Source organism: Hoplias malabaricus, chromosome 6 (assembly GCF_029633855.1).
Source record: "Hoplias malabaricus isolate fHopMal1 chromosome 6, fHopMal1.hap1, whole genome shotgun sequence".
NCBI lineage: Eukaryota > Metazoa > Chordata > Actinopteri > Characiformes > Erythrinidae > Hoplias > Hoplias malabaricus.
Window position 1 is genome coordinate 7,147,395 of NC_089805.1, and position 15,438 is coordinate 7,162,832.

The following is a 15,438-nucleotide window of genomic DNA, read 5'->3' on the forward strand; positions in this document are numbered from 1 at the left end:
AACACATGCAGTCTTCTATAAACCTACTCAACACGTTCCTGACGGTTTCGATGAATTGACAATGGCCTGGAGCAACAGAAAACGGGCGGAGATTTTATCTCCTCACGCTGTGTGTGCAATTCTGTTGTTACTGTTTTGCATTCTAAATGTTAAGTAATGCCTAACCTCAGTCAAATCCTCAGCCCCACGGCTCATTTAGCCAAATGCTCAGATGGCAGTTTATGAACACTGCAATTATCTAGCAGAGATCCAGAGCAATCAAAAGCAGGGCTGCAGAAGCTGGCAAGAGGGAAAATCTATGATCTCACAACGACTAGATTTGATTATGATTTTTGTAGGAAATGACACAGTGCATCAAAACCGCTTCACTATCAAAAACAAGTTATATATAGCTTTGAAAAGACAACATTAACATTTTAAAGTAAAGACTAGTGCTGTGTTCTCCCTGTGTCCGCGTGGGTTTCCTCCGGGTGACTGTCTGTGAGGAGTGTGGTGTGTTCTCCCTGTGTCTGCGTAGGTTTCCTCGGGGTGACTGTGTGTGAGGAGTGTGGTGTGTTCTCCCTGTGTCTGCGTGGGTTTTCTCCGGGTGACTGTCTGTGAGGCGTGTGGTGTGTTCTCCCTGTGTCTGTGTGGGTTTCCTCCGGGTGACTGTCTGTGAGGAGTGTGGTGTGTTCTCCCTGTGTCTGCGTGGGTTGCCTCCGGGTGACTGTCTGTGAGGAGTGTGGTGTGTTCTCCCTGTGTCTGCGTGGGTTTCCTCCGGGTGACTGTCTGTGAGGAGTGTGGCGTGTTCTCCCTGTGTCTGCGTGGGTTTCCTCCGGGTGACTGTCTGTGAGGAGTGTGGTGTGTTCTCCCTGTGTCTGCGTGGGTTTCCTCCGGGTGACTGTCTGTGAGGAGTGTGGTGTGTTCTCCCTGTGTCTGCGTGGGTTTCCTCCGGGTGACTGTGTGTGAGGAGTGTGGTGTGTTCTCCCTGTGTCTGTGTGGGTTTCCTCCGGGTGACTGTGTGTGAGGAGTGTGGTGTGTTCTCCCTGTGTCTGTGTGGGTTTCCTCCGGGTGACTGTGTGTGAGGAGTGTGGTGTGTTCTCCCTGTGTCTGTGTGGGTTTCCTCCGGGTGACTGTCTGTGAGGAGTGTGGTGTGTTCTCCCTGAGTCTGTGTGGGTTTCCTCCGGGTGACTGTCTGTGAGGAGTGTGGTGTGTAAAGTATAAAGCCCACCAGCTCTGGAACTGCTCTCTTGGGTCGTCTATCCTCTATATCAATCACTGACGCCGATGTGGCCTTCCTAGAAAAACAGAACGGAGAACAAACTCCCCATTTCTGATCAACTGTTGGAGGAGCACATGTCTTTTGGCCATTCTCTATAAAATGTGACTCCAAGCTGACACCCTTCCCTCTGCTGGGAATTGACCTGCAGACGGTTGGAGCGCGTGAAGACGGAGCGCAGGTTAACGCTGCTGCTGGGAAATGACAACAGGACTCGACAGGCCCGCCACTTCAGCGAGACGGTGACCGAAACCAAGGCAACCAAGCCGAAACCTGGCAGCGGGATGGTGAAAAGGGGGAGGGAGGGGCCACTCACTAACAGAAGAAAACTGCACAGTCAGTTATGGATAGGCCTGCACTTGTCCTGGGACAGGACGAGGGAGGAACGCCGAATTAGATACCGTCAATCCGTCATTAGATATCATCATCTTCACTACATCATTACAGTGGGCATAATTAAAAAAAAGAGAGAGAGAGAGAGAACTATGTAAACGTCTTCAAGTGGTTCATCTGCCCTTCACTTAATGTCTTCCTAGTATGCTTTTCAATATGACTCTAGTATCATTCAAGTATTATTCACATTTTTCACTATTTAGTCTGTACATATTTTACTTTGAGTACAGACTCCGGCTGCTTTCATTTTTTTCCTAAGAAATCCGTGCAAGGTTCCACTTCCCCCATGTTTATCCTTAGAAGTCCCCTGCATTTTCTACTTCTCATAATCCAAGAAATGACAAACACTGAATGTTTGACCTTAGCTGCTCTAAGAACAGCTTCTTTGTTTGACTAGCATACGTTTTTTTCTTATTTGTCTATTTAAATTCTCTGTGATATCTACACATCCTTTCTGACCCATAGCTCACAGAGAAAACTTGGACAGATCTAATGTTGGAGTGGTGCCTGATTTTGATCTGTCTCTCAAAGTTAAAGGCTTTCGAAAGGGACATATTATGGACCAAAAAAACAACAACAACAAAAACAACTGTAATTAGGGGATCTGGAGCCCACCAACCCACACACTGAAATAAGACCACCCAGTCAGTCTTTTAGCGATCCGCCTCATTAAGAAAACACTGTTCAGATTGTGTGCTACTTCTTAAGCAGAGTGCAAATGCTTTCGAATTTTTTCAGAGTAAACAGTGTTGGACCTGTATCATTTGTTAGAGCACAAAGACTAGGTTAAACTATGCAGAATTAGCATTAGCAATGAGTGCAGAGAAATAAGAGCACTGATTAAATATGGAGAAAAAATAAACCCAAGTGAAAATGGCTAAAAAAAACAAGAGCCCAGTCCTGGCTTATTTAAAGAAATGTGCTGATATTGGCTGTTCTGAACAGGGCTGTTAAGACAGGGGGAGAATGCTTCTGTGGTGTTTGATCCTTGTGGTATTATGACCAAAGCATGCCACAAAGTTTCATTAGCCCACAGGGAACAGTATTCATTTGTGTTAAATGAGTATAATATGTCCCCTTTAAGTACTGTTTTTCTACCAGGTCTTGCATCGTATGGATTACCTTAATATTTATAATATATTATATATATATTTTGAAATCTACTCATTTTTGAAGACCCCTGTTTATTTCCACTTTCCATATTTTGATGTACTTTGCCTTTCAATGGGTTGTATATTTTATATCACTTCAGAAACACCTCGAATAAATGGTAGAAAATAATTTAAAGAAAAATGGTCTGTCATTTCTGGACAGCGTATATTCCTAAATGCATTTGAACCTGAAAAAGCCAAACTGGCAGCTATATTGTTTGTACAGTTTCTGATACAGTTCTACACAGTCAATACTGATGACACCAAATGAAATGTAACTCATTGGCACTGTGTTGATCTACGCATCGGTGACATACGAAAAGTACGAAATCAGCCTAGCACAATTAGTCTTTACTGATTTGAAAAGCATTTGATGTCTTTTATGACTTATGATGCCACATACACACAAACCAGTCATGAAATAAATTACAGGGTGTGAAGGAAACACTAAGAACTGGGAGAGGCATCAAAAACTGGTTTTGGGCAATAAATATCAAATACCACAGCAGGGTGCACAGGCTTTCTTTACCAGTAATTCTTCTACGACAAAGAGAACCGTTTTTAAAAGCTTTCCGCTCACTGTACCAGCCTTGCTGAGAGAAAAACGAATCAGACTTGCGATCACAGCACTGTACACGTAATTCTACCAGACGACGCTCTAGCTTTGGTATGGACGTCTAGATCTAAGGTGGTAAAAGGCGTTTTATTATTCAGCAAGTGACCTGAGGAGAACGTTCGTTTTGGGCAAAACCAAACATGTTCTTTAACAGCAAGGAGACTGGGGACATGGTCGACGCTGTGCTGAATAAACAACACAAACACGCAGTATGGGGGACATGAATGTGGTGCCAGCTCTTTGGTAAAAGCTGGGAAAAAAAACAATAGCAGTAGTTAAGCTGAACTACTAATGTGTTTTTTAAAACATGAAGTAAATGACTGTGTCTGTGGACTGCTTTCAATATTAAAAACTTTATGAAATGTGCTCCAAACAAGAGGCAACGTTGTTTGAATATTTGTGGAGCAGGAGAAAGGATGGAGCTCATGTCCCTCAATATAACCATTTTAGGCAAATGAACTGAAATGACCAGTTTAGATAATCACTGGATTTCAGTGAATGCTATCACACTGGCCAATGCTTTTATGACTGCTCACTGCCCCCAGTCATGCACTGTTGTTGTTTAACAAAAAAGAAGCATGAAGCATGAAGCAGTTGTTTTCCAATGGAAAAAAAAACATTGCAGTTTCTCCTGATCTGGAAAAACAGCCATTTCCAAACTAGTTTCCATAAGCTACATATTTGTAAATGACATATTTGACATGGTTAAAAAATGTTTAATAGATATAGACATATACTAAATATTTGATTAGGCTCACTGGTGGTTTTTATCCTTGCTTTAGTGATGTTACTCAGATTTTATGTTTACTTGACTCCTCTGTGAGAAGCAACCACAGTTTTCAGAGAGACAGGCTTGGTGACTGTGGTTGCAGGGTGTAATTACCTGGCGATCTCGTTGACGTAAGGCTTCAGCTCGCTGGGCTCATAGGCACGGGCAAAAGCCCAGCAAACATAGCAGGCAGCATCCCGCACATTTGAGCCCAAACTGCAAGCTCCTCGCTTCTCATCATAGGTCAGGGCCTTCAGGATCACTGGAACCACTGCAAGGACATACAGAGACAGACTTGTATCAAAATCAATACGTGTTTCTTTTGAACTTACGGGCTTTAATCAGTCATAAGTTTTCTCTTTCCTCTAGGACAGAGGTCATGAGTAGGCAGCCTGTAGTCCCAGTCCAGACCCAGACACCTGGGGCCTCATTTATAAAACTCTGCATGGACTCTAGAGTGAAAGTATGTAGGAGCCTGTGAGGAGTGTGGTGTGTTCTCCCCGTGTCCGCGTGGGTTTCCTCCGGGGGACTGTCTGTGAGGAGTGTGGTGTGTTCTCCCTGTGTCCGCGTGGGTTTCCTCCGGGGGACTGTCTGTGAGGAGTGTGGTGTGTTCTCTCCGTGTCCGCGTGGGTTTCCTCCGGGTGATTGTCTGTGAGGAGTGTGGTGTGTTCTCCCTGTGTCTGCATGGGTTTCCTCCGGGTGACTGTCTGTGAGGAGTGTGGTGTGTTCTCCCTGTGTCCGCGTGGGTTTCCTCCGGGTGACTGTCTGTGAGGAGTGTGGTGTGTTCTCTCCGTGTCCGCGTGGGTTTCCTCTGTGAGGAGTGTGGGGTGTTCTCCCTGTGTCCGCGTGGGTTTCCTCCGGGTGACTGTCTGTAAGGAGTGTGGTGTGTTCTCCCCGTGTCCACCCCGTTTCCTCCGGGTGCTCCAATTTTTGACCAATTTTTTATTTTTATTTTTGTGCATAGACACCCTTAATAAATGAGGCCCCTGGACCTGTAACTGATAAACTATTAAGAGCCGTTTCATTTTTAACAGGGCGTTTGCTTTAAATGGTGTGACTCTTCTAGTCATTACAGTTCAGGTTTGTCGCTCCAGGAAACTCACAGACTAATCACATGCATTTCTACATATCACATGTGAGACTGCTCAGCCAATCAGATCTGTGCATTATGATGAGTGCTGTGACTCAAGTGAGTGACACACACAGGGAAGGGTTCCAGATGCCACTGTTCTGGGGCCAGTAAAAATACCCCAAGGGACATGATTAAAGCTCTTCTGGGACACTTTCAGGACAACAGTGTTGTGTAAGCTAAAATCAGAAAGTTATGTTACATAAAGGTTATGTACAGCATTAAAGTCAACTGCAACTACAAACCATTAGGGACTTTATTTTTTTTAAATCATTGTTTAATTTGTAAATTTTACTTGAAATGAGAAAAAGACGTTTGAAATGTATTTAAAAGAGTAATTTGATTTGAAATTCCATAGTTAACTACATTAAAGGTTGCTATAAAGCTACTTCAATGTACAGGATATGGCTCTGATCATATGCAGGTTATACATTATGTTCTGGACCTTGGCTTGAGTAAATTTTCTCTAACTGGACCTTAATGAATTTTAATTAATTGCCCCTGCTCTAGGAAAAGACTCCACTGTTCCTGTTACACTTAGGGGTGGACAATAATTCAATACCAAAATATATTGCAATATAAAATGTTTCAATAACAATTATATGATATTTATACACATGTTCAATATTTAAATATACATTATTTACAGCATCTATCACTGACTGACGTTCTTTGCAGGGTGCTGCCATCTGTAAATTGCACTTTATTTTAAAGTTAATTAAAAATATTAATATTAACAGTGCCAAGATGTTTTTTCTTGATGGTGATGTCAAGTTTCCTTTAGTTTTTCTGTGGCTTTTTATTGTTCATATTGATATTGGAACTATATTGTATTGACAGAAATTAAGAAATATATTTTGATACGACTAGATAGTAAAATATTTCTTTGAGGATTTTATTGCATTCACTTATTGTTCCAATTCATTTACACTCATTCGTAGTAATGGCCAGGTAATAATGGTTTGTTTATATAATAATAAAGGTTTGTTTCCTTCTTTCTGATTTAAAGCACCTTGTTCATTAAAAAAAAAATTAATAAATAAAATAAAATTTAAAAAATGTATTAAAAAATTAATAAAAACAAAACGGACAGGGTTCCTTTGCAGATTTAATTAAACCAAATGTGTGCACGTATTTGGCAACCCTCTTTTAGTGAGGCGTTAGAAAGCTTCAGCATTTAAGACCATGCCTAAATCAGGTGTGAACAAACCTATACTGGTATGGCATTCTGTGCAGTGCTGACTGTAAATATAAACAATAAATCAATACTAAATTTACCGGAACTGTGTATAGATTACCCAGTATTCAGAATCCCCAAAACATTCCCACCACATATTTGCATAGCTGCTTGTAGTAAAAGTCAAGCAAAACTGAAACAGTGAAACAGCAGTGTATCATCAAAGACTCTATATATGTCTCATTCTATTGCAACTCACACTCTGCCGTGGCAAAGATAACGTAATAAGGCCACCTTGACGGAAGCATGGGCAAAGATGAAGGAAGTGCTTGTGAATCGTGGCTTGGGGCTTGACTAATATCAGCCACATAGGTGCTGCCTGAGGGCTCTACCTGGGCATAGACTCCACCCAGCTGAGAGCTACCACTTCAGAGAGAGAAAGGGAGAGAGGGAAAGAAAGAGACAAACTTCTCTATGACAGCAGGACACACAGACGCATCAACACTGTCCACATCACGACCGCGAAACAAGGTATCCACAGAAAGCAGGTATGTTTCTTAATTTTAAACTACTTTCTAAGCACTCTGTTCTGTTGTTATGTGTAAATTACCATACAATGTTTTATTGATCTCTGTAATGGACTGATTTTTTGAGCTTGTGTATTAATCACACCTCCATCCAGTGGTGTTAAGAGTTCGATTGTGTAACTTTAGCGTAACTGTTGTCTCACTTCATTAGAAGAAGCATACTTATTGAAAGGGAAGGTAGACGCACCTGTTGTGCTCTACTGTCTACGACCTTACAACGCTTCTCCTTACTGAGATAATTACACTGGTAGAAATGGGTACAAAACAACTGGAGAGCAGAGAAAAGCATTTGGACGCTCCATTTTGGTTTAATTTAGAGAATCTTGGAAGAGATGTAAGTTTAGAGTTGTTCCAATCTACGCCAAGCCTAGAGGGCACAAAGAGATGAGACTGTCCGACGTTAAATATTTAAACTAATAATAATAATAATAACTAACTATCTCTTTTACTGCAACCATAGCAGTTTTGCAGGGGATTCATATAAAACATTTTAATTTTAATTATGAATAGTTCTTTTATAGTATTTATTATATTATTTTATGTATTTTTATAAACCTATCAATAGACGAAATTGTGATGGTCAATGAGGACAAAGAAAATTTAGTTTACCGACACCTAAGAAAAGCCATTTCAGATCAGAAACTCTGTGAGTCTGTACCTTGGGAGGGAGCGGCAGCGTTTGCGACAAGCCTAGCCAAAACTGGACCGACCACCTGTTGCGACAGTAGACGACAAGCAGGTTCCTTAGGGTGGAGTCCTATACAGCAACAGAGAAGCCTCACGGCAATATTTCTAAGGAAGAAAAATAGATCCTTGCCCTTCCAATACCAACCCTGGAGCTTCTAAATCTTTAGCTGTCTTAGAGCTTTCAGGATAAGTGATGTGTAGCTTGGGTTCTGGATGGCAAGCACAGTGTGGTTTCAGCACCTCCAGTTCAACTCCAAAGCTCATTATGAAGGAACTGGTGAATTTAGGGCAAGTGTTTTCAAATTGTAAAAAAACAAACTATGCAGCGCTATAGGCCTCTGGTATTGTAGTCTAGAATGTGAAAATGCAGAGGGCAGAGTGAGAATATTGATCATGCGTGCAAGTTGAGGAGCAAAGCTTGGCTTCTGAATATCGAAGAAATATCGTTAAGATATTTAAACATCAGCAGCAGGCAGCTTGCCACTTCTCGTCCTAAGCGCAGGTGAGATCATCAGTCAGCGTGTGTATGTGTTTGTGTGCGGCCTGCAGGTGGGGTCATGGGAAGCAGGTGTCTGTGGTTTCCCACGCCGTCAGCAGAGGGTTTGAAGGGAGAGCCACAAGTCTCCACAGGCCTAGAGCCTTCTACAGAACTGCTCTTACCTGTCCTTGCATCGCAGCCAAGGGCGCATGGTGCATCAAACGCAAAGAGTGGCACAGGCCAAGAAGCCCTGCCTCAGTGTATTGAGTGTATGCAAAGCTGTAGCAGTTATCTTTACTTAACTGTTAAATAGCACCACAGGGAAAAAATAACAGTTAGCCTGAAGGGTATAGTTCATTGTATTGCTATTTACACAGAAAGAGAAGTTACGTCTCAAGATAGAAAGAGTTTAACTTATTTTCCCTGTTGTTTTTTGTCTACTTTTACCTCTTTAGAACAATTATGGAATCTCCACCAGAAAGGAAACCAAAGAAACCCCATTATATTCCTCGTCCTCCTGGCAAGCCCTTCAAATACCAATGCTTCCAGTGCCCCTTCACTTGCAACATCAAGTCCCACCTCTTCAACCACATGAAGTATAACCTCTGCAAGAACTCCATTTCTTTGGTGTCCCAGCGAGGAGAGCAGACAGTCAGACTTTCCAAAGGGCCACAACATGCCAATCCCACTGGCCATGAGGTGATAGAGTCTGAACAGCGAGTGGAACACGAGGGTCCCATCAAGAAAAATCCAGAACCTATCCCAGAGTTGATAAACACTGAAAGCAAAGAGCAGGAAACAGCTGAGCCAGGGATCAAGTACACATCGTCGTCTGCTTTTTCTCCTGTCCCAAGAAAGAGTGAAAGTGAGGCTCAGGATCTTCCGCTTCAAAAAGCAGAGAAGCACCCTCCTCAAGTCCCTCTTTCCTTACACTTACAACCAAACTGGGGTCAGCAGGTCAACTCTGCACCCCTCAAACCCCCTGTTCCCCTTTCGATTGCAGACTACCCTCCATACGTCCTTCCAGAAAGACGCCCTCAGGCGCTCTACCAATCCTTCCTGCCAAGCCAAAGCAGCTCCCATCGCCTCACCCTCCAAGAGCACCACAGACCCCTAGCACCAGCACCTCTAATCCCACCCAATTCATCCCTCCTCCATTCTTACCATTATAGATATGGCCACTCATTTCTCCCAGTCCCGCCACTGCCTTATAACCTTTATCCAACCCCTGAACACCCTCCAACCTTGCAGTCTGTGAGGTATCTACCGGTGGAGATGTACCAACCTGGCTTTGATCCTCTGGTGTACGGAGGGTACAGCTACCTCCATCCAAGCTCCTACAGCAGACAAGTAAATGCTAGGGTGAACCAGCAGAATGAAGGAGACAGGCCAACTAGGCAGAGTCCTTTGGCTGGTTGTGCTGCATCCGGGTCCCCAGACAGGCCCAGTAATGTGGAGCTTACTCAGAACCAACCCACCAATCTTGAAAACATCCATGAAGAACCACAATCAGGGTCTCATTTAGAGTGCACTAATCCAAGAAAAGGGTCAATGACAGACTTATCTAGGACTCCATACAGCCAACGGAAAGAGTTCTCCATGCAAACACAAGCAAGGTAAGGAACATTTCAAGATGAATTCACTGTTGCAAAGTGTGTATTGAAATGTTGTAGTGAGGAGAAACAGGAATAGTGCAATGTGTATCAAATAAACTCAACTTGGTATTTCATTTGTGTATTTCAGAGACAATATACACAGCACTATCCTAGAGAGACACTTGGGCTACTCATCAGAGGAAGCAGAGGATGAGGACAGCAATGACGAAGGAGCTCCTCTAAATCTGTCGAAGAGAGACCAGAACGTACCCATGCAGCCAGTCAACCATGAATCCGAGATCGACAGCGAAGAAGAGGAGGCTCCACTCAACCTTTGCCTCCGCACCAAGTCCACCGACCGAGTCCAGTCTGCCACTGAAGCACCAGAACAAGTGGGCAGCAAGAACGTTCAGGCTTATGAGCAAGCGTCAGCCAGCCCAACTGAACACGATCAATCGGATCTCAGACACTCAGCAGCTTTTGCGCTCTGCCAGCTGGCCAGCTCCAGTAGCATCGCTGCCGTTGAAGTAGACACTCACAACCCGAGCTGCCATCAAGCTTCTGCCCCAAACCTAGATGCTCCACACATGGATGATCCCAAAGAGAATGTCCCAGTGCGAGGACAGAAACGAGCAAACAATGGAACCACAAAAAAGACCAGCAAGAGGGCAAGGGTGAAAGAGCCAGACCGAGTCCAGAGGAAACGGATGCAGAACTGCTGACCAGATCTTACCAAATCTCACATTCTCAACTACAAGAAAAACTTAATGGTCCACTTGCTTTGTATTTTAATTTTTTTTTTTTTGAGCTGAACAATGAGGTCCCCAGCTCTTCCACAATGCTGCCACACAACGTTAAAATGTCACACTTCAGTTTTGACATGTATTATATTGTACTATATAGCTATATGCATTATTTTCAAGTATTAAATGTAAATTTAGCCATGTAGTGTACAGAGACAGTATGTAAATACACTTGTATTTCATAATAAGAACCAGAAGTAAAGGTTAAGACAAGACGTTTAACCAGTGTTTAAATTCAAAAAGACATTACTGACAGAAAAGCAGAGCTGAGGACATCTATAAAATCTCTGTTGCTGAATGTTCATTACACTATTTCCGTATTCTGTATATAAGGCACTGTATTTTTATGCACACTGTACTTTTATAATGTATATTCAAACTGTATAAGAGCTGCCAAAACTCTTAACCTTGTTCAAAATAACAGTAAATTAATAAAATATCTGTAAAAACTAATCAGTGTTTTTGATATGCTTTACCCGACTTAGACTTTCACAATGTTTATATATTCACAACATTCATACAGACTTTGATTTGAATTCACCTTGAAAGTTAATGTTAAACTTTTCCACCAAGTATGACAGAAACGTAAATACCCTAGCAATTCACGTGGGAATACTACAGATTGTGGTTGTTTCTAACGCTTTGTTTTATAGTAGATAAAGGTGCTTTTATAAATATGGGATGTGCAGTCTCTATAACGTTAAATAATTTGCAGAGTCAAACGAACTTAATGACTGAGAAACACTGGAAATTATTAAATTTTACCACCGCCTCGGGTAAAACACATGCTGCATTTAAAGAGTAAGACCTACCATCTGAGAGACGTGAAGGTAGCAGCAGTCCTCTGCGACCCAGTTCTGCAAGTGCAAGGCAACCCCCATGCCAGGCATTGTCAGTCTCTTGAAAGCTAAAAACAAACACCAATATACACAAGTTTAGATTACCATGAGAGTGATGATCAAGAATGGAAAACAGGTAAAAGTACCTGGAATCTGTGATTATAGCCCTCTTGTTCAAATACAGCTTTCTTGGCCCACTTCTAACATTTTACACTAGTTGACATTCACAGGTCCAGAAATAACTTTCTTAATGATTATTTTATAATCATTCATGACGACTACAGTCAGATTTTGGTTTAATTGTTCTTTTGCTTTTAATCACTTATTGAATTACATCATTTGGCTTGTTTGCTGAGTTGTTTTTTCTTTTTTTAATATGGTTAAGGAATCCCAAAAAGCGGAACGCAAACCAGGCTAAATTCGGTCACACCTGCAGATCTTGAAGTGCTTCCACCATCTCTTTTTTTTCACATTTGGAACTATAGATTTTAGTTAGAATCAAACAGAGACTAAATGCTAATATAAACAAATACATGAGTGTCTAAATGATTCAGGCCAGTTGTAGTTCATTAAGCAGTGATACATTGCCATTTGTTTTGGAGCTCACCTGAAGCAGTCCAACACTGAGCCAACCACATCGTCTGCAAGCTCCTTGGGCAGTCTACCAGTCACTCTCCCAATGCTAAATTGGTGAAGAAGAATTAATGTGGGTTATCGTTTGGTTTTAAGATGTAAATCTCTGCAGGTTTTTCCTGAAGTGCTAAGTACTCAAATTTCATAGAGAACATCCTTGATCAAATTTTTCTCAACATAATTGTCCTCACCCCTTAGCTGCAGACCAACGCACTATTGTCTCCTGGTCTTTCAGTCCCACCAGCAGTTGTTCTGCAAGAAGTATCGGCAAATAGCAGTCATTTACTTAATATATACTCTACTGGAGCTGTTTATAAATCACAGCTTATTACAAACATGCACATCATGTCATACACAGGTTCAGGAGCACTTACACATGGCAAGTTTTGTTTTACACATTCTCTAGAAATATCTCTTCACAATTTAATGTTGATTTGCTGAATTTAACATTTACATTGAAAAAGCACTTTTAATTTGTAAACATTGTAAAAAAGTGAATAAACAGGAATTATTCATTCATTCATTATCTGTAAGTGCTTATCCAGTTTAGGGTCGCGGTGGGTCCAGAGCCTACCTGGATTTATTGGGCGCAAGGCGGGAATACACCCTGGAGGGGGCGCCAGTCCTTCACAGGGCGACACACACACACACTAACACATTCACTCACACACTCACACCTACGGACACTTTTGAGTCGCCAATCCACCTACCAATGTGTGTTTTTGGACTGTGGGAGGAAACCGGAGCAACCGGAGGAAACCCACACAGACACAGGGAGCACACACCAACTCCTCACAGACAGTCACCCGGAGCGGGAATCGAACCCACAACCTCCAGGTCCCTGGAGCTGTGTGACTGCGACACTACCTGCTGCTCCACCGTGCCGCTCAAGAATTATTCATTTAAAAAGAAATCGTTATCTGTACAGAATTTGTACTTATTTCCTAATTTACACTAATTGGTCCACTGTATAAACCCTAGCATACAGTTAAATAGCATATAATGGTATGCTAATTGTTCCCATATAGTTCCTGCTTATTGACAGCCATCATAGAATATGTCTGTAACTTTAGCTGATTGACATTATGGTGGAAAAGGGGTGGGATAACATGACGTACCAATAACATTTTCCACCTCTTCAGCTATATCATAATCCTCCTCTGGGCTTGTACACTCCAGCTCAGGTCTGACGTCCAGCACTTCTCCTGCCGCTGTGGACTGAGCTAGGTTCACTGCCAGAGAGCGGCTACCTCTTTGGTACCTGGGTATGTGAAATAGTGAATATGTTAAAATCTTATAATAGACATGATAAAATATCTATTATTTACTTTTAACTTTCTCTGACTCTGACCTTAAAAAAATGACTTATGCCACTAATCATTGGTTCACAATGTCTCAGGTCTATTTATAATTATCTGTAGAAGACGATGGAAGAATGTGATGGAAGAATCTGGGGACCTATAAGTAACCTTCCTCAATGTTAACGTAATGTATTATTTAACAACTGTACCTTAATATAGGTTGTACTTAATACGATCCTAAAGAAATAACAGCGAAGATTATTGTACAATTAACATTGCTTTTAATCCAGAAGTACCACATTCTTCTGGTGTCACCCTCTCACCTCCACTTGGCCAGACGAGGCTTAAGAAAGGTTAGGCCTAGTCTCTGGACAACCTTCACTCCCAGTTTCCTCAGCATGGCCTGGTTACTCTCCACTATCTTCTTCTGATTCAGGCACTGGAGCACAGTGGGAGCTGCCACAATGAGGTGAGAGGGTCTTGTTAAAGTTAGTGGACACTTGCTGGTGATCAACACTACAGCCATCAAGAGATGTGGTTTAAATGATACACACCATACTGCAGGAAGTCTTCACGCTTGCCATGCCTGAAGAGTTGGGCCTGGTGAAAAGAGAAGGGAGATTAAATGTCTTTCCTAAAATAACAGTACTGTTTTTCCCTTTTCTTATTTAAAGGCTAAGCACCAGCGATATGAAAGTGTCAAACAAATAAATACAGTGGAATTTGAGTTCCTAACTTGTGTTTATTGATAGTCAGAAAACATGTTATTTCTTACTAATTCAAGGAATAAGGTTTAAAAGACCGTTAGTCCCGCCCCCCCAACGGTGTTCGGAAACTCTAATAGGCGTCTTGCCTGTGACGTAGATGGTGGACAACACTCTAGAAGCTGCACTTAATTTAATGCAAAATGACGAAAAGGTGTGTTGTTTTTGGCTGCAATAATTCAATGTACAGTGGGACATCTGTGCACAAATGGCCCAAAGATCCCAAAATATCCAGAAAATAGACTAAATTTGTCAACTTTAAACGGGCACTTTGGAAAGGACCATCCGCTCACTCCGTTATCTGTAGCTCATTTCACTGGCGCTTTTCCAACAATATGGGCATGTAAGGACACCAACGAAAGGTGTTCAAGAGCCTCTGTAACATGGAGGTAAACAGGGTAAGGACACTCACTTCGCCTGTTTTAGTTGGTGTTAGTTAACGTTAGCTTGACTCGCTAAACTCGGTGTCTCAGATTATACTCGGCTACGTAGCTGCATTACGGAGGTTTATAGTGTCGGATGAATTCGAGTTCCACTTCGATCACATTTACAAGAATAACGGTACCTCTACATTTGAGTTTAGCTTATTGCTAGGCTATTGTCATGAATAATGTTGGTTATTTAGCTAGATACTGTCATAACAGTCAGTCATAACGGTGTTTTACCGCGGCGTTGTTCAGCTGTTGTCCACCAGTGACGTCACGGTTGACTTTCCGTAGCAAGCTCAGGTTTTTCCGTCAATTTAATAAAATTGTCAGTTTTAAAGCAAATTAAGCAGCTATTTTCATTTTAATTCATACTTATATCTGTCAGTAACTACAATAATGTGAGATATTCATGGAGGTCCACTAAGTGGTGCTTAGCCTTTAAAATAAATTATTTCAAATTTATTATTTCAAATAAATTATTTTATTTTTAAATAAAATAATTATTTAAACGTCATTTTACATATATAAAAATGGTCTTTAAAAGCTATTCAGAGTGGAGAAAACTACTCATTATTATGTCTAAACCACAACTTTACAATGGTGCAATTTTCAAATTGTACAAGCTACAAATATATTATTCCCCACAACATTAATAACACTATTAAATTATTTTACATTTAACTGTGAAAATCTAACTCAATCTAATAGAGCTTGTGAAATGCCTGTAGTTCAGTTTGATTAATAAGCAACTAAATACCCACTGATGTTGGTGAACAATGGGGTTAAGGAATATTCACTGGACTATATCACCTTTTTCCACATCAGTGCAG

General features: G+C 41.6%; 2 protein-coding genes across 3 annotated transcripts in view; one reads left to right on the forward strand and one right to left on the reverse strand.

Moving 5' to 3' along the window:
- The window catches only part of tbcd (tubulin folding cofactor D), a 46,496-nt gene that overhangs the window by 20,858 nt on the left and 10,200 nt on the right, over positions 1-15,438 (reverse strand). For both annotated transcript variants that reach the window (XR_010803660.1, XM_066674625.1), the window contains exons 9-15: positions 13,971-14,016; positions 13,740-13,872; positions 13,234-13,376; positions 12,307-12,367; positions 12,090-12,164; positions 11,456-11,550; positions 4,302-4,458 (exon numbers count right to left, since the gene is read on the reverse strand). Coding sequence is in view for 1 of the 2 variants with exons in the window: in XM_066674625.1 (XP_066530722.1) it covers positions 4,302-4,458; positions 11,456-11,550; positions 12,090-12,164; positions 12,307-12,367; positions 13,234-13,376; positions 13,740-13,872; positions 13,971-14,016 (710 nt within the window). In the remaining variant the exon portion in view is untranslated. The remainder of the gene's footprint in view (positions 1-4,301; positions 4,459-11,455; positions 11,551-12,089; positions 12,165-12,306; positions 12,368-13,233; positions 13,377-13,739; positions 13,873-13,970; positions 14,017-15,438) is intronic.
- znf750 (zinc finger protein 750) lies at positions 6,915-11,061 on the forward strand. The gene is made up of 3 exons (XM_066675688.1): positions 6,915-7,041; positions 8,701-9,861; positions 9,989-11,061. The coding sequence occupies exons 1-3, from the start codon at positions 6,968-6,970 to the stop codon at positions 10,560-10,562; spliced, it is 1,809 nt and encodes a 602-aa protein (XP_066531785.1). The 5' UTR covers positions 6,915-6,967; the 3' UTR covers positions 10,563-11,061.